This window comes from Pseudophryne corroboree, chromosome 1 (genome assembly GCF_028390025.1).
Source record: "Pseudophryne corroboree isolate aPseCor3 chromosome 1, aPseCor3.hap2, whole genome shotgun sequence".
NCBI lineage: Eukaryota > Metazoa > Chordata > Amphibia > Anura > Myobatrachidae > Pseudophryne > Pseudophryne corroboree.
The window spans coordinates 818,946,175-818,965,432 of record NC_086444.1 but is presented as its reverse complement, the minus strand read 5'-3'; the positions used below and the strand labels follow the sequence as shown (position 1 = coordinate 818,965,432).

At 49.3% G+C, this 19,258-nt stretch overlaps 1 protein-coding gene across 3 annotated transcripts in view; it reads left to right on the top strand.

Annotated features, from left to right (window-relative positions):
- Positions 1 to 19,258, top strand: part of LOC134911195 (protein regulator of cytokinesis 1-like) — a 277,049-nt gene that overhangs the window by 234,814 nt on the left and 22,977 nt on the right. For all 3 annotated transcript variants that reach the window (XM_063919524.1, XM_063919514.1, XM_063919520.1), the window contains exons 9-12: positions 4,692 to 4,787; positions 4,996 to 5,142; positions 5,267 to 5,362; positions 11,624 to 11,722. In XM_063919524.1, coding sequence (XP_063775594.1) covers positions 4,692 to 4,787; positions 4,996 to 5,142; positions 5,267 to 5,362; positions 11,624 to 11,722 — 438 coding nt within the window. The remainder of the gene's footprint in view (positions 1 to 4,691; positions 4,788 to 4,995; positions 5,143 to 5,266; positions 5,363 to 11,623; positions 11,723 to 19,258) is intronic.

Below are 19,258 nucleotides of genomic sequence, written 5' to 3'. Positions count from 1 at the left end.
AAGGATGCGTACCTGCATGTCCCCATTTACCCTCCTCACCAGGAGTACCTCAGATTTGTGGTACCAGACTGTCACTATCAGTTCCAGACGCTGCCGTTTGGGTTATCCACGGCACCGAGGGTCTTTACCAAGGTAATGGCCGAAATGATGATACTCCTTCGCAAGAAGGGAGTTTTAATTATCCCGTACTTGGACGATCTCCTGATAAAGGCGAGGTCCAAGGAACAGTTGGTAGTGGGGGTAGCACTTTCTCGGGAAGTGCTACAACAGCACGGCTGGATTCTCAATATTCCAAAGTCACAGCTGGTCCCGACGACACGTCTTCTGTTCCTGGGAATGATTCTGGACACAGACCAGAAAAAAGTGTTTCTTCCAGTGGAAAAAGCAGAGGAGTTGTCATCTCTAGTCAGAGACCTCCTAAAACCGGGACAGGTGTCGGTACATCAATGCACACGAGTCCTGGGAAAAATGGTAGCTTCGTACGAAGCAATTCCATTCGGAAGGTTCCACGCAAGGACTTTCCAGTGGGACCTGTTGGACAAATGGTCCGGGTCCCATCTCCAGATGCAACAGCGGATAACCCTGTCGGCAAGGACCAGGGTGTCGCTGCTGTGGTAGCTGCAGAGGGCTCATCTACTAGAGGGCCGCAGATTCGGAATACAGGACTGGGTCCTGGTGACCACGGATGCCAGCCTTCGGGGCTGGGGCGCAGTCACACAGGGAAAAAATTTCCAAGGACTGTGGTCAAATCAGGAGATTTCGCTTCACATAAATATTCTAGAGCTAAGGGCCATTTACAATGCCCTAAGCCAAGCAAGGCCCCTGCTTCAGAACCAGCCGGTACTGATCCAATCAGACAACATCACGGCGGTCGCCAATGTAAACAGACAGGGCGGCATAAGAAGCAGGAGGGCAATGGCAGAAGCCACAAGGATTCTCCGATGGGCGGAAAATCATGTGTTAGCACTGACAGCAGTGTTCATTCCGAGAGTAAACAACTGGGAAGCAGGCTTCCTCAGCAGACACGACCTCCACCCGGGAGAATGGGGACTTCATCCAGAAGTCTTCCAAATGCTGGTAAACCGGTGGGAAAGACCACAGGTGGACATGATGGCGTCCCGCCTCAACAAAAAGCTAAAAAGATATTGCGCCAGGTCAAGGGACCCTCAGGCGATCGCTGTGGACGCTCTAGTAACACCGTGGGTGTACCAGTCGGTTTGTGTTTCCTCCTCTGCCTCTCATTCCCAAGGTACTGAGAATAATACGAAGGCGAGGAGTGAAAACTATACTCGTGGTTCCGGATTGGCCAAGAAGAGCTTGGTACCCGGAACTTCAAGAGATGCTTTCAGAGGACCCTTGGCCTCTGCCGCTCAGACAGGACCTGCTGCAGCAGGGGCCCTGTCTGTTCCAAGACTTACCGCGGCTACGTTTGACGGCATGGCGGTTGAACACCGGATCCTGAAGGAAAAGGGCATTACGGAGGAAGTCATCCCTACCCTGATCAAAGCCAGGAAGGATGTCACCGCAAAACATTATCACCGCATTTGGCGGAAATATGTTGCGTGGTGTGAGGCCAGGAAGGCCCCAACGGAGGAATTTCAACTGGGTCGATTCCTGCATTTCCTGCAAGCAGGGGTGACGTTGGGCCTCAAATTGGGGTCCATTAAGGTCCAGATTTCGGCCCTGTCGATTTTCTTCCAGAAAGAACTGGCTTCACTGCCTGAAGTTCAGACTTTTGTCAAAGGAGTTCTGCGTATTCAGCCTCCTTTTGTGCCCCCAGTGGCACCTTGGGATCTCAATGTGGTTTTGGAGTTCCTGAAATCACATTGGTTTGAACCACTTAAGACTGTGGATTTGAAATATCTCAAGTGGAAAGTGGTCATGCTGTTGGCTCTGGCTTCGGCCAGGCGTGTGTCAGAATTGGCGACTTTGTCCTATAAAAGCCCTTATCTGATTTTCCATATGGATAGGGCAGAGTTGAGGACTCGTCCTCAGTTTCTCCCGAAGGTGGTATCAGCGTTTCACTTGAACCAGCCTATTGTGGTGCCTGCGGCTACTAGGAACTTGGAGGATTTCAAGTTACTGGACGTAGTCAGGGCCCTGAAAATTTATGTTTCCAGGACGGCTGGAGTCGGGAAAACTGACTCGCTGTTTATCCTGTATGCACCCAACAAACTGGGTGCTCCTGCTTCTAAGCAGACTATCGCGCGCTGGATTTGTAGCACTATTCAGCTGGCGCATTCTGCGGTGGGACTACTGCAGCCTAAATCTGTAAAAGCCCATTCCACAAGGAAGGTGGGCTCATCTTGGGCGGCTGCTCCTTGAGGGGTCTCGGCTTTACAACTTTGCCGAGCTGCTACTTGGTCAGGGGCAAACACGTTTGCAAAATTCTACAAATTTGATACCCTGGCTGAGGAGGACCTGGAGTTCTCTCATTCGGTGTTGCAGAGTCATCCTCACTCTCCCGCCCGTTTGGGAGCTTTGGTATAATCCCCATGGTCCTTACGGAGTCCCCAGCATCCACTAGGACGTCAGAGAAAATAAGAATTTACTCACCGGTAATTCTATTTCTCGTAGTCCGTAGTGGATGCTGGGCGCCCATCCCAAGTGCGGATTGTCTGCAATACTTGTAATTAGTTATTGTTACACAAATCGGGTTGTTATTGTGAGCCATCTGTTCAGAGGCTCCGTTGTTATCATACTGTTAACCGGGGTTCCTATCACGAGTTATACGGTGTGATTGGTGTGGCTGGTATGAGTCTTACCCGGGATTCAAAATCCTTCATTATTGTGTCAGCTCTTCCGGGCACAGTGTCCTAACTGAGGCTTGGAGGAGGGTCATAGGGGGAGGAGCCAGTGCACACCAGATAGACCTAAATCTTTCTTTAGATGTGCCCAGTCTCCTGCGGAGCCGTCTATTCCCCATGGTCCTTACGGAGTCCCCAGCATCCACTACGGACTACGAGAAATAGAATTACCGGTGAGTAAATTCTTATTATTTCTCACCAGGATGATCTGCCAAAAGAGGACAAAATCCCTCCTCTTCAGGTACTTGTGAAGTTCTGATTGTGTTGCAGACAGGTATCTGTTCACCTGTGTGTGGCAAGATGATTCGTCCCTTAACGTAGTACATTTTGCAAAATTGCATTTGTGGGTACTTCAGGTCAAGCGAAGTTTGGTATTGAAAAAGTCTAATCTAATAACCAGTTTTGCTTTGTTTTTCAAACTGCCTGTCGCTCCGTCTATCACTGCTTGTGGCTGAGAGGCAACATCCGTTACAGTGGTCGCCGACATTCTACCTCGGACTAGAAAATTGTAACCATGGATACCAGTCTTGTAGCACTTCAGTTTGATGTGCTGATATTTCGAATTGTTTTCAATGGTCTATGGCAGCGGTCACCAACCTGTCGCTCGCGAGCGACGGGTAGCTAGTCACTCCTTCCTAAGTAGCTCGCGCGGTGGTGGGCACATATTAATGTGTCCACCCATTGGCCAATCAGAGCTTGTGTGCCGGCTCCTGATTGGCTGCCGGTCCGCACCATATTTCATATGGCCGCGAGGCCGGAGATGTCGGCGACGGGACTTCAGCTGCAGCAGTGAGGACGGAGCTGGCGACTGAAGCACTCTATGTGCTAGTGCTGGGCTCTCCTCCCCTCAGACACATGAGAGCGGGGGCAGAGTTAAAAAATTGTGAGCACTATTTGTATCTGGCAGTAATGGGGGAATTTCATGTATCTGTCACTGCTGGGGGGCATTATTTGTGTATCTGTCACTGCTGAGGGGCATTACTTGTTGTGAGGTCACACCCACTTTGTGAGACCACACTCACTTTCGCAGGAGCGCGCGCATTGTGGGGAGGGGGTAGCTCTGTCAGAGGTTTTATTTTTTTGAAAGTAGCTCACACCCCAATTAAGGTTGGAAACCACTGGTCTATGGTCAGTGAATGAATGTTCTATGTGAGCTTGGACAATGAAGATCCACTCAAATAAGGTCACAGTCGTGACCTATCAAGATCAGTTGGGTTACTTTGGTAATCTGGGAGCCCGTCCCTGAAAAATTATACAGCGTGTTCAGGATGGGCGAGTTCCTCTTGGGCAGCATAGCACAGGGCCTCGGCTGAACAGTTGCGAGTGGTGAACGCCTGGTTTGCAATACACCCTCTACCTAAATTTACAGATTCAATATTTTTGCATCCAATAATGACAACAATTTTGTTTTAAAGATGTTGCACAAAACTGCTTTAGATCATATCCTCCCTTGGAGACAACTTTGTAATGTCTGTAGTATTTCCAGCGTTCCCCACATTGGGGCACAGAGGACAGTCACTCTTTACGCTCTTGTTCCTTGTTTATTCCAGCTCAGGTTTTGCTCTTGTACTGTACTTCTAGCTCTGTCTTCAGGCTCTGAAAAATAGCTTCTCAGTGGACTTCCATGGTATATTGGGGAGGAGTTTGAGATTTTAGGAGGTAATTATTAAGTGTCCAGTTCCTGCAACATACATTCTCCCCACTGTTTCCACTGTCTCTAATGGACTCTGAAAACATGTCTGCATTTTGTTTGCTATTTTAAAATGTTTCTATTCTTCTCCTAATAAAACATGGAATGGTGGAGAATTGTAAATAAAGGATCACGTAGCAGTTCAGATACTCTGAAGGGTGTCATGCGATGTTACAAACTGTTTTTCCCTTCAGAAAAAGGCATCAGACCCCAACAGATTTTCAAACAGAGGTGGAAGTTTGCTCAAGGAGGAAAAAGAACGTGTAAAACTACAGAAATTGCTGTCAAAGGTAATAAGATACTAACAGGGTGGTCTTCAGTATGCCTGCAGCGTGCCCGCAGCGGTCGGTATGCCGGCGGTCGGGCTCCCGGCGCCAGTATTCTGGTCGCCGGGAGCCCGACCGCTGGCATACCATACTACACCCACTTGCCATACTGACTCTCATCACTGAATCTCCAGAAATGGTAACACTCATTGTAATGTCTTGCATTTGTCAGCTAGAGGAAGAGCTGAAGTCACGGATAGATGCATGGGAGACTGAACAAGGCTATGCATTTTTATTTAAAGGCATTAAGTTTATGGAATATGTAGCAAATCAGTGGGAAACCTTCAAGCAGCAAAAGGAACGTGAGAAACAAGATCGGGTAAGTACTATAGTGAATGCTCCATTACAGATCTTTTGTCCCCTTTTTTAAAATTGTGCTCAAACCATTGCAGTGTTTCCCTCTGTAATGGGTGTATGTCATGTAATTTGGCTTTGTCTTCCAGACAAACAAAAAAGAAGAACCTGCACCATTTAAAACACCAATAAAACGGCCAGCAGGTTCCTGTTCACAGGGTACTCCAAGTAACAAAACACGAAAGGCAAGTATTACCATACAGTATTCATGATTTTTGGTGGAACAGTTTTTCTGCTTTTAATGGGATCTGCTATACAATATAGTTCTAAACTTTCTAAGGCATTTGCAAACTACAATGCCAGTTTCTCCCATCTGTTAATTCAAAAGCCCGTTTCCTATCAATACAACACCTCAACGTATACTATCTGTACTACATTGTTAAACCCATTTCTCTGACGTCCTAAGTGGATGCTGGGACTCCGTAAGGACCATGGGGAATAGCGGCTCCGCAGGAGACTGGGCACAACTAAAGAAAGCTTTAGGACTACCTGGTGTGCACTGGCTCCTCCCACTATGACCCTCCTCCAGACCTCAGTTAGAATCTTGTGCCCGGCTGAGCTGGATGCACACTAGGGGCTCTCCTGAGCTCCTAGAAAGAAAGTATATTTAGGTTTTTTATTTTACAGTGAGATCTGCTGGCAACAGACTCACTGCAGCGAGGGACTAAGGGGAGAAGAAGCGAACCTACCTAACAGGTGGTAGTTTGGGCTTCTTAGGCTACTGGACACCATTAGCTCCAGAGGGATCGTCCGCAGGACCCGACCTTGGTGTTCGTTCCCGGAGCCGCGCCGCCGGCCCCCTTACAGAGCCAGAAGCAAGAAGTGTTCCAGAAAATCGACGGCAGAAGACTTCTGTCTTCAACAAGGTAGCGCACAGCACTGCAGCTGTGCGCCATTGCTCCTCATGCACACCTCACACTCCGGTCACTGATGGGTGCAGGGCGCTGGGGGGGGGGCGCCCTGAGGGCAATATAAGACACCTTGGCTGGCAAATCATCACAATATATAGTCCCAGGGCTATATATGTGATAAGTTACCCCTGCCAGAATCCATAAAAAAGCGGGAGAAAAGTCCGCCGAAAAAGCGGCGGGGCTATCTCCCTCAGCACACTGGCGCCATTTTTTCTTCACAGTGCAGCTGGAAGACAGCTCCCCAGGCTCTCCCCTGTAGTTTCAGGCTCAAAGGGTTAAAAAGAGGGGGGGCACTAAATTTAGGCGCAATATATGTATACAAGCAGCTATTGGGGGAAGAATCACTCAGTTATAGTGTTAATCCCTGCATTATATAGCGCTCTGGTGTGTGCTGGCATACTCTCTCTCTGTCTCCCCAAAGGACTTTGTGGGGTCCTGTCCTCAGTCAGAGCATTCCCTGTGTGTGTGCGGTGTGTCGGTACAGCTGTGTCGACATGTTGGATGAGGAAGGTTACGTGGAGGCGGAGCAGAGGCCGATAAATGGGATGTCGCCCCCTGTGGGGCCGACACCAGAGTGGATGGATAGGTGGAAGGTATTAACCGACAATGTCAACTCCTTACATAAAAGGCTGGATGACGTAACAGCTGTGGGATAGCCGGCTTCTCAGCCCGCGCCTGCCCAGGCGTCTCAAAGGCCATCAGGGGCTCAAAAAAACGCCCGTTACCTCAGATGGCAGACACAGATGTCGACACGGAGTCTGACTCCAGTGTCGACGAGGTTGAGATATATATACACAATCCACTAGGAACATCAGTTACATGATCTCGGCAATGAAAAATGTGTTACACATTTCTGACATGAACCCAAGTACCACATAAAAGGGGTTTTTATTTTTGGGGAGAAAAAGCAGCCAGTGTTTTGTTCCCCCATCAGATGAATGACTGAAGTGTGTAAAGAATCGTGGGTTCCCCCGATAAGAAACTGGTAATTTCTAAAAAGTTACTGATGGCGTACCCTTTCCCGCCAGAGGATAGGCCACGTTGGGAGATATCCCCTAGGGTGGATAAGGCGCTCACACGTTTGTCAAAAAAGGTGGCACTGCCGTCTTAGGATACGGCCACCTTGAAGGAGCCTGCTGATAAAAAGCAGGAGGCTATCCTGAAGTCTGTATATACACACTCAGGTTCTATACTGAGACCTGCAATTGCCTCAGCATAAATAGTGCTGCTGCAGCGTGGTCTGATACCCTGTCAGATAATATTAATACCCTAGACAGGGATAATATTTTGCTAACATAGAGCATATTAAAGACGTTGTCTTATATGTGAAGGATGCACAGAGGGATATTTGCCGGCTGGCATCCAGAATTAATGCAATGTCCATTCTGCCAGGAGGGTATTAGAAACCCGGCAGTGGACAGGTGATGCTGCCTTTAAAAGGCACATGGAGATTCTGCCTTATAAGGGTGAGGAATTGTTTGGGGAGGGTCTCTGGGACCTCGTATCCACAGCAACAGCTGGGAAGAAAATTTTTTACCTCAGGTTTCTTCACAGCCTAAGAAAGCACCGTATTTTCAGGTACAGTCCTTTCGGCTTCAGAAAAGCAAGCGGGTCAAAGGCGCTTCCTTTCTGCACAGAGGCAAGGGAAGAAGGAAAAAGCTGTACCAGACAGCCAGTTCCCAGGATCAAAAATCTTCCCCCGCTTCCTCTGAGTCCACCGCATGACGCTGAGGCTCCACAGGTGGAGACAGGTTCGGTGGGGGCGCGTCTCGGGAACTTCAGGGACCAGTGGGCTTGCCCACAGGCGGATCCCTAGGTTCTCCAAGTAGTATCACAGGGATACAGGCTGGAGTTCGAGGCGACTCCCCCTCGCTGTTACCTCACATCAGCCTTGCCTGCTGCCCTCGGAGGAAGGTAGTACTGGCGGCAATTCACAAGCTGTACTTCCAGCAGGTGAAATCAAGGTACCCCTCCTTCAACAAGGCCGGAGTTACTATTCCAAAATGTTGTGGTACCGAAACCAGACGGTTCGGTGAGACCCATTCTAAAATTTAAATCCTTGAACACTTATATACGAAGGTTCAAGTTCAAAATGGAATCGCTCAGGGCGATTATTGCAAGCTTGGAGAATTTCATGGTATCACTGGACATCAAGGATGCTTACCTGCATGTCCCTATTTACCCTCTTCACCAAGAGTACCTCAAAATTGTGGTACAGGATTGTCATTACCATTTCCAGACGTTGCTGTTGGTCTGTCCCCGGCACCGAGGTATTTACCAAGGTAATGGCCGAAATAATTATCCCGTACTTGGACGATCTCCTTATAAAGGCGAGGTCCAGGGAGCAGTTGTTCGTCGGAGTAGCACTATCTCGGGAAGTGCTACAACAGCACGGCTGGTTTCTGAATATTCCAAAGTCGCAGCTGGTTCCTACGACGCGTCTACTGTTCCTGGGTATGGTTCTGGACACAGAACAGGATAAAAAGGGTTTCTCCCGGAGGAGAAGTCCAAGGAGTTGTCGTCTCTAGACAGAGACCTCCTAATATACAGGTGTCGGTGCATCAATGCACGCGAGCCCTGGGAAAGATGGTAGCGTCTTACGAAGAAATTCCATTCGCCAGGTCCCATGCAAGGATCTTCCAGTGGGATCTGTGGGTCTGTGGGACAAGTGGTCCGGGTCGCATCTTCAGATGCATCGGCGGATAACCCTGTCTCCAAGGGCCAGGGTGTCGCTGTTGTGGTGGCTGCAGAGTGCTCATCTTCTAGGGGGCCGCAGATTCGGCATACAGGACTGGGTCCTGGTGACCACGGATGCCAGCCTTCGAGGCTGGGGGGCAGTCACACAGGGAAGAAACTTCCAAGGCTATGGAAAAGTCAGGAGACTTCCCTACACATAAATATTCTGGAACTAAGGGCCATTTACAATGCCCTAAGTCAGGCTAGACCCCTGCTTCAACACCAGCCGATGCTGATCCAGTCAGACAACATCACGGCGGTCGCTCATGTAAACCGACAGGGCGGCACAAGAAGCAGGATGGCGATGGCAGAAGCCACAAGGATTCTCCGATGGGCGGAAAATCCTGTATTAGCACTGTCAGCAGTGTTCAATCCCGGAGTGGACAACTGAGAAGCAGACTTTCTCAGAAGACACGACCTCCACCCGGGAGAGGGGGGACTTCATCCAGAAGTCTCCCAAATGATTGTACACCGTTGGGAAAGGCCACAGGTGGACATAATGGCGTCCCGCCTCAACAAACAGCTACAAAGATATTGCGCCAGGTCAAGGGACCCTCAGGCGATAGCTGTGGATGCTCTGGTAACACCGTGGGAGTACCAGTCGGTGTATGTGTTCCCTTCTCTGCCTCTTACCCAGGGTAATGAGAATAATAAGAAGGAGAGGAGTAAGAACTATACTCATTGTTCCGGGTTGGCCAAGAAGAGCTTGGTACCCAGAACTCCAAGAAATGATCTCAGAGGACCCATGGCCTCTGCCGCTCAGACAGGACCTGCTGCAGCAGGGGGCCTGTCTGTTCCAAGATGTACCGCGGCTGCGTTTGACGGCCTGGCGGTTGAACGCCGGATCCTGAAGGAAAAGGGCATTCCGGAGGAAGTTATCCCTACGCTATTTAAAGCTAGGACAGAAGTGAACGCAAACCATTATCACCGCATATGGCGGAAATATGTTGCGTGCTGTGAGGCCAGGAAGGCCCCAAAGGAGAAATTTCAGCTAGGTCGATTTCTGCACTTCCTACAGTCAGAGGTGACTATGGGCCTAAAATTGGGTTCCATTAAGGTCCAGATTTCGGCTCTATCGATTTTCTTCCAAAATAGAACTGGCTTCACTGCCTGAAGTTCAGACTTTTGTTAAGGGAGTGCTGCATAGTCAGCCCCCGATTGTGCCTCAAGCGGCACCATGGGATCTCAACGTGGTGTTGGATTTCCTGAAGTCGCATTGGGTTGAGCCACTTAAATCCGTGGAGCTACAATACCCCACGTAAAAAGTGGTCATGCTGTGGGCCTTGGCGTCGGCCAGGCGTGTATCAGAATTGGCGGCTTTGTCATACAAAAGCCCTTATCTGTATTTATATGGATAAGGCGGAATTGAGGACTCGTTCCCAATTCCTTCCTAAGGTGGTATCAGTTTTTCATGTGAACCAACCTGTTGTGGTGCCTGCGGCTACTTGGGACTTGGAGGATTCCAAGTTACTGGACGTAGTCAGGGCCCTGAAAAGTATATGTTTCCAGGACGGCTGGAGTCAGGAAAACTGACTCGCTATTTATCCTGTATGCACCCAACAAGCTGGGTGCTCCTGCTTCTAAGCAGACTATTGCTCGCTGGATCTGTAGCACGATTCAACTTGCACATGCTGCGGCTGGACTGCCGCACCCTAAATCTGTAAAAGCCCATTCCACGAGGAAAGTGGGTTCTTCGGGCGGCTGCCCGAGGGGTCTCGGCTTTACAACTTTGCCGAGCTGTTACTTGGTCGGGTTCAAACATTTTTGCAAGAGTCTACATGTTTGATACCCTGGCTGAGGAGGACCTAGAGGTTGCTCATTCGGTGCTGCAGAGTCATCCGCACTCTCCCGCCCGTTTGGGAGCTTTGGTATAATCCCCATGGTCCTTACGGAGTCCCAGCATCCACTTAGGACGTCAGAGAAAATAAGATTTTACTCACCGGTAAATCTATTTCTCGTAGTCCGTAGTGGATGCTGGGCGCCCATCCCAAGTGCGGATTGTCTGCACTACTTGTTTATAGTTATTGCTTAACTAAAAGGTTATTGTTGAGCCATCTGTTGAGAGGCTCAGTTGTATTTCATACTGTTAACTGGGTATAGTATCACGAGTTATACGGTGTGATTGGTGTGGCTGGTATGAGTCTTACCCGGGATTCAAAATCCTTCCTTATTGTGTCAGCTCTTCCGTATCCTAACTGAGGTCTGGAGGAGGGTCATAGTGGGAGGAGCCAGTGCACACCAGGTAGTCCTAAAGCTTTCTTTAGTTGTGCCCAGTCTCCTGCGGAGCCACTATTCCCCATGGTCCTTACGGAGTCCCAGCATCCACTACGGACTACGAGAAATAGATTTACCGGTGAGTAAAATCTTATTTTTTATGCTTTTGAGAGAAAATTACATGAAAAATTACAGATGTTTATTGGCCTTATTTTACTATTTAACCATCTCTAAATACATTATTACTTGTTGGAAGGGGTGTGGTCAGCCATATAAACAATCCAAATTGATTTGGCAACTTTGGAAAACTTTTTTGTATTGACCCATAGCTCTGTGATTTACTGAGTTTATCAGTTAATGAGAGAGGGCAAGCTGCACTAGGCGAGAGGGTGTTCTTTTCACCAGTGCCTAGTACCGCTCCAGAAAAAGAAAAAGAACCTCTTACTCCATTCAAGAAAACATTGTTGGTGCTTATTAAATAACTTTATGATGAGGTTTACGTTTCCTTGACCACTACATGTAACTTGGTTGTGACTTTTCATACATTGGCTTTGCTGAATGTTTATTCAATACATTTATTTGCAGCTTAATGGAGCCACAAATGCAACCATGTCTCGCACAACTGTCATTAATTCTGGTGGAAACCAGACCTCAACAGGAAAAGTACAACTTGCCACAATTAAGGTAACCAATGCATTTTACTATAATTTTTTATATTGTTATTACACTGTGATTCCTTTTTTTACTCTAGTACATTGATATAACATTGCTTTTCACTTAGACTGAATTTAAAAGCAAATACCTGGTAATAATTCACTAAATGGAAGCTGCAAATGGTTAGCTCATTGATATATTAATAATTCTGTTACTGTGTAGCAGACTCCTCCAACCAGGTGAAACATTTATTTACTGTGCAGCTCCAATATTCATGATAATGCTATCTGTAAATCCACTATCAACCACAAATGCCAAGAACAGTTATTTACAAAGTTCTAGGACAGAGGTGGCCAACCTGTGGCTCCTGAGCCGCATGAGGCTCTTTCTTTATTCAAATGTGGCTCCCGACACTCTAAATCATGTGACCACAACATGATAGATGACAGATACAGAAACCGCTGCACTCCAGCCAGACACATGGGAGAGCTGGCTGGAGTGACATAGGAGGGTGGTAGCAGGAGTGACACATGGGAGAGCTGGCTGGAGTGACATAGGAGGGTGGTAGCAGGAGTGACACATGGAAGAGCTGGCTGGAGTGACAGGAGTGTGTTGGCAGGAGTGACACATGGGAGAGCTAGCTGGAGTGACATAGGTGGGTGGTAGCAGGAGTGACACATGGAAGAGCTGGCTGGGGTGACAGGAGTGTGTTGGCAGGAGTGACACATGGGAGAGCTGGCTGGAGTGACATAGGAGGGTGGTAGCAGGAGGGACACATGGGAGAGCTGGCTGGAGTAACATGGGGGAGCTGGCTGGAGTGACATAGGAGAGTGCTAGCAGGAGTGACACATGGAAGAGCTGGCTGGAGTGACATAGGAGGGTGTTGGCAGGAGTGACACATGAGAGAGCTGGCTGGAGTGACACAGCAGGGTCTTGGCAGTAGTGACACATGGGAGAGGTGGCTGGAGTGACACGGGGGAGCTGGCTGGAGTGACATAGGAGGGTGCTAGAAGGAGTGACACATGGAAGAGCTGGCTGGAGTGACACAGCAGGGTCTTGGCAGTAGTGACACATGGGAGAGGTGGCTGGAGTGACACGGGGGAGCTGGCTGGAGTGACATAGGAGGGTGCTAGAAGGAGTGACACATGGAAGAGCTGGCTGGAGTGACAGGAGAGTGTTGGCTGGAGTGACACATGGGGGAGCTGGCTGGAGTGACACAGCAGGGTCTTGGCAGTAGTGACACATGGGAGACCTGGCTGGAGTGACACAGCAGGGTCTTGGCAGTAGTGACACATGGGGGAGCTGGCTGGAGTGACACGGGGGAGCTGGCCGGAGAGACAGGAGGGTGTTGGCTGGAGTGACACAGCAGGGTCTTGGCAGTAGTGACACATGGGAGACCTGGCTGGAGTGACACAGCAGGGTTTTGGCAGTAGTGACACATGGGAGACCTGGCTGGAGTGACACGGGGGAACTGGCCGGAGTGACATAGGAGGGTGCTAGCAGGAGTGACTCATGGGGGAGCTGGCTGGAGTGACACATGGGGGAGCTGAAGTTTATTATGTGAAAGTGGCTTTTTCAATGGATTTGGCTTTAAAAAAATTATTTTATGTCATTCTGGCTTTTTCAATGTATTTTATACCAGGGGTGTGGTCTAGCAGACACAAGGCCACATTCCATTTTTGCATGCGCGCCATAGGCTCGATGTCGGATCTTTGACGTACTTAACAAGGTTTTTTGGCTCTTTGTCACTGACTGGTTGGCCACCCCTGTTCTAGGACAACCCTGGTTTATGCAGGTGTATTTACTTGTACACAGAAATTGAGTGCTAAGATGGCATCTGTCGGGTAGAAAGGTTTTCCATCGGCAAAGGAAAGCTAAAGTGCTTACCTTTCCTGCTAGAGGATCCACATTTTCCTCACATGGAAAGGACATGAGTTCTCCACCAACAGAGATTTCAGAGATCATCCTAAATATTGTACACACTTCGTACTTTCCTGTGGCACTTGTAGTGTGTATTTCTAGGTGCACTTCAGAGGTGTAATTGTCTTGAAACCCTCAAAACTGGCACACCTAATCGGTCAATCCCCTGTGGTCATGCAGAACAGTGCTTTAGGGAGACCAAATACTTTCAAGTTTGTGAAATGGGTGCCAGCTTACACAACTAGGCACAGTCTTATTTTACAAGGGAGTTTCCAAAAGCGGAAATAGACTTGCACCTTTTTAAAATACATTTCTCTGACGTCCTAGTGGATGCTGGGAACTCCGTAAGGACCATGGGGAATAGCGGCTCCGCAGGAGACTGGGCACAAAAGTAAAGCTTTAGGCCTACCTGGTGTGCACTGGCTCCTCCCCCTATGACCCTCCTCCAAGCCTCAGTTAGATTTTTGTGCCTGGCCGAGAAGGGTGCACACTAGGGGCTCTCCTGAGCTTCTTAGTGAAAGTTTAGTTTTAGGTTTTTTATTTTCAGTGAGACCTGCTGGCAACAGGCTCACTGCATCGAGGGACTAAGGGGAGAAGAAGCGAACCTACCTAAGTGGTGGTAGCTTGGGCTTCTTAGGCTACTGGACACCATTAGCTCCAGAGGGACCGAACACAGGCCCAGCCTCGGAGCTCGGTCCCAGAGCCGCGCCGCCGGCCCCCTTACAGAGCCAGAAGCAAGAAGAGGTCCAGAAAAATCGGCGGCAGAAGACATCAGTCTTCAACAAGGTAGCGCACAGCACTGCAGCTGTGCGCCATTGTTACTCAGGCACACTTCACACTCCGGTCACTGAGGGCGCTAGGGGGGGGCGCCCTGAGCAGCAATGTAAACACCTTGGCTGGCATAAATACACCACATATAACCCCCAGGGCTATATGGATGTATTTTAACCCCTGCCAGAACTCACCAAAAAGCGGGAGAAAAGGCCGCCGAGAAGGGGGCGGAGCCTATCTCCTCAGCACACGGGCGCCATTTTCCATCACAGCTCCGCTGGAAGGACGTCTCCCTGACTCTCCCCTGCAGTCCTGCACTACAGAAAAGGGTAAAAAAGAGAGGGGGGCACTAATTTGGCGCAGTTTTAATACTAACAGCAGCTATAAAGGGAAAAGCACATTTTATAGTGGTATTCCTGTCTATATATAGCGCTCTGGTGTGTGCTGGCATACTCTCCCTCTGTCTCCCCAAAGGGCTAGTGGGGTCCTGTCCTCTATCAGAGCATTCCCTGTGTGTGTGCGGTGTGTCGGTACGATTGTGTCGACATGTTTGAGGAGGAAAATGAGATGGAGGCGGAGCAATTGCCTATTATAGAGTTGTCACCCCCTAGGGAGTCGACACCTGAGTGGATGAGCTTATGGAAGGAATTGCGTGACAGTGTCAGCTCTTTACGACAGACAGTTGACGACATGAGACAGCCGGCTACTCAGCTTGTGCCTGTCCAGGGGTCTCAAACGCCATCAGGGGCTTTAAAACGCCCGTTACCTCAAATGGCAGACACAGACACGGATACTGACTCCAGTGTCGATGATGAGGAGACAAACGTGACTTCCACTAGGGCCACACGTTACATGATTGAAGCAATGAAAAATGTATTGCATATCTCTGATAATACAAGTACCACTAAAAAGGGTATTATGTTTGGTGAGAAAAAACTGCCTGTAGTTTTTCCTGTATCCGAGGAATTAAATGAAGTGTGTGTTGAGGCGTGGGTTTCCCCCGATAAAAAAATGATAATTCCTAAAAGGTTATTGGCATCGTACCCTTTCCCGCCAGAGGATAGGGCACGTTGGGAAACACCCCCTAGGGTGGATAAAGCGCTCACACGCTTGTCTAAACAGGTAGCACTACCCTCTCCTGATACGGCCGCCCTAAAGGAACCTGCCGATAGAAAGCTGGAGAATATCCTAAAATGTGTATACACTCACACGGGTGTTATACTGCGACCAGCAATCGCCTCAGCCTGGATGTGCAGTGCGGGCCTGGCGTGGTCGGATTCCCTGACTGAAAATATTGATACCCTAGATAGGGACAGTATATTACTGACTAGAGCATTTGAAGGATGCATTTCTATATATGCGTGATGCACAGAGGGATATTTGCCGACTGGCATCAAGAGTTAGCGCGCTGTCCATTTCTGCAAGAAGAGGTTTATGGACGCGGCAGTGGTCAGGTGATGCGGATTCTAAAAGGCACATGGAAGTATTGCCTTATAAGGGGGAGGAGTTATTTGGGGTAGGTCTATCAGACCTGGTAGCCACGGCAACTGCTGGAAAATCCACATTTTTACCCCAGGTAGCTTCTCAACCTAAGAAGACGCAGTATTATCAGGCGCAGTCCTTTCGGCCCCATAAGGGCAAGCGGGCAAAAGGCGCCTCATTTCTGCCCCGTGGCAGAGGGAGAGGAAAAAGGCTGCAACAAACAGCCAGTTCCCAGGAACAAAAGCCCTCTCCCGCCTCCGCAAAGTCCTCAGCATGACGCTGGGGCTTTACAAGCGGACTCAGGCACGGTGGGGGCCCGTCTCAAGAAGTTCAGTGCGCAGTGGGCCCACTCGCAAGTGGACCCCTGGATCCTTCAGGTGGTATCTCAGGGGTACAAATTGGAATTCGAGACGTCTCCCCCTCGCCGTTTTCTAAAGTCTGCTTTACCGACGTCTCCCTCAGACAGGGAGGCAGTATTGGAAGCCATTCACAAGCTGTATTCCCAGCAGGTGATAATCAAGGTACCCCTCCTACAACAGGGAAAGGGGTACTATTCCACACTATTTGTGGTACCGAAGCCGGACGGCTCGGTGAGACCAATTTTAAACCTAAAATCCTTGAACACTTACATACAAAGGTTCAAATTCAAGATGGAGTCACTCAGAGCAGTGATTGCAAACCTGGAAGAAGGGGACTATATGGTGTCTCTGGACATCAAAGATGCTTACCTACATGTCCCAATTTACCCTTCTCACCAAGGGTACCTCAGGTTTGTGGTACAGAACTGTCACTATCAGTTTCAGACGCTGCCGTTTGGATTGTCCACGGCACCCCAGGTCTTTACCAAGGTAATGGCCGAAATGATGATACTCCTTCGAAGGAAGGGAGTTTTAGTTATCCCTTACTTGGACGATCTCCTGATAAGGGCAAGATCCAGGGAACAGTTGGAAGTCGGAGTAGCACTATCTCAGATAGTGCTGCGCCAGCACGGTTGAATTCTCAATATTCCAAAATCGCAGCTGATCCAGACGACACGACTTCTATTCCTAGGGATGATCCTGGACACAGTCCAGAAAAAGGTGTTTCTCCCGGAGGAGAAAGCCAGGGAGTTATCCGAACAGATGCATCAGCGGATAATCTTGTCACCAAGGACAAGGGTGTCTCTCCTGTGGTGGTTGCAGAGTGCTCATCTTCTAGAGGGCCGCAGATTCGGCATTCAGGACTGGGTCCTGGTGACCTCGGATGCCAGCCTGAGAGGCTGGGGAGCAGTCACACAGGGAAGAAATTTCCAGGGCTTGTGGTCAAGCCTGGAGACATCACTTCACATAAATATCCTGGAGCTAAGGGCCATCTACAATGCTCTAAGCCTAGCAAGACCTCTGCTTCAAGGTCAGCCGGTGCTGATCCAGTCAGACAACATCACGGCAGTCGCCCACGTAAACAGACAGGGCGGCACAAGAAGCAGGAGGGCAATGGCAGAAGTTGCAAGGATTCTTCGCTGGGCGGAAAATCATGTGATAGCACTGTCAGCAGTGTTCATTCCGGGAGTGGACAAATGGGAAGCAGACTTCCTCAGCAGACACGACCTCCACCCGGGAGAGTGGGGACTTCACCCAGAAGTCTTCCACATGATTGTGAACCGTTGGGAAAAACCAAAGGTGGACATGATGGCGTCCCGCCTCAACAAAAAACTAGACCGGTATTGCGCCAGGTCAAGGGACCCTCAGGCAATAGCTGTGGACGCTCTGGTAACACCGTGGGTGTACCAGTCAGTGTATGTGTTCCCTCCTCTGCCTCTCATACCCAAGGTACTGAGAATCATAAGAAGGAGAGGAGTAAGGACTATACTCGTGGCTCCGGATTGGCCAAGAAGGACTTGGTACCCGGAACTTCAAGAGATGCTCACAGAGGACCCGTGGCCTCTACCTCTAAGAAGGGACCTGCTCCAGCAGGGACCCTGTCTCTTCCAAGACTTACCGCGGCTGCGTTTGACGGCATGGCGGTTGAACGCCGGATCCTGAAGAAAAAGGCATTCCGGATGAAGTCATCCCTACCCTGATCAAAGCCAGGAAGGATGTAACCGTACAGCATTATCACCGTATTTGGCGTAAATATGTTGCGTGGTGCGAGGCCAGGAAGGCCCCTACAGAGGAATTTCAACTGGGTCGTTTCCTGCATTTCCTGCAAACAGGACTGTCTATGGGCCTAAAATTAGGGTCCATTAAGGTTCAAATTTCGGCCCTGTCGATTTTCTTCCAGAAAGAACTGGCTTCAGTTCCTGAAGTTCAGACGTTTGTCAAGGGGGTACTGAATATACAGCCTCCTTTTGTGCCTCCAGTGGCACCTTGGGATCTCAATGTAGTTTTGGGGTTCCTAAAATCACATTGGTTTGAACCACTCACCACTGTGGACTTAAAATATCTCACATGGAAAGTGGTAATGCTGTTGGCCCTGGCTTCAGCCAGGCGTGTCTCAGAATTGGCGGCTTTATCCTATAAAAGCCCTTACCTAATTTTTCATACGGACAGGGCAGAATTGAGGACTCGTCCTCAATTTCTCCCTAATGTGGTTTCAGCGTTTCACTTGAACCAGCCTATTGTGGTACCTGCGGCTACTAGGGACTTGGAGGACTCCAAGTTGCTGGACGTAGTCAGGGCCCTGAAAATATATGTTTCCAGGACGGCTGGAGTCAGAAAATCTGACTCGCTGTTTATCCTGTATGCACCCAACAAGCTGGGTGCTCCTGCTTCTAAGCAGACTATTGCTCGTTGGATTTGTAGTACAATTCAGCTTGCACATTCTGTGGCAGGCCTGCCACAGCCAAAATCTGTAAAAGCCCATTCCACAAGGAAGGTGGGCTCATCTTGGGCGGCTGCCCGAGGGGTCTCGGCTTTACAACTTTGCCGAGCAGCTACTTGGTCAGGGGCAAACACGTTTGCTAAATTCTACAAATTTGATACCCTGGCTGAGGAGGACCTGGAGTTCTCTCATTCGGTGCTGCAGAGTCATCCGCACTCTCCCGCCCGTTTGGGAGCTTTGGTATAATCCCCATGGTCCTTACGGAGTTCCCAGCATCCACTAGGACGTCAGAGAAAATAAGAATTTACTTACCGATAATTCTATTTCTCGTAGTCCGTAGTGGATGCTGGGCGCCCATCCCAAGTGCGGATTGTCTGCAATACTTGTACATAGTTATTGTTACAAAAATCGGGTTATTATTGTTGTGAGCCATCTTTTCAGAGGCTCCTCTGTTATCATGCTGTTAACTGGGTTCAGATCACAGGTTGTACGGTGTGATTGGTGTGGCTGGTATGAGTCTTACCCGGGATTCAAAATCCTTCCTTATTGTGTACGCTCGTCCGGGCACAGTATCCTAACTGAGGCTTGGAGGAG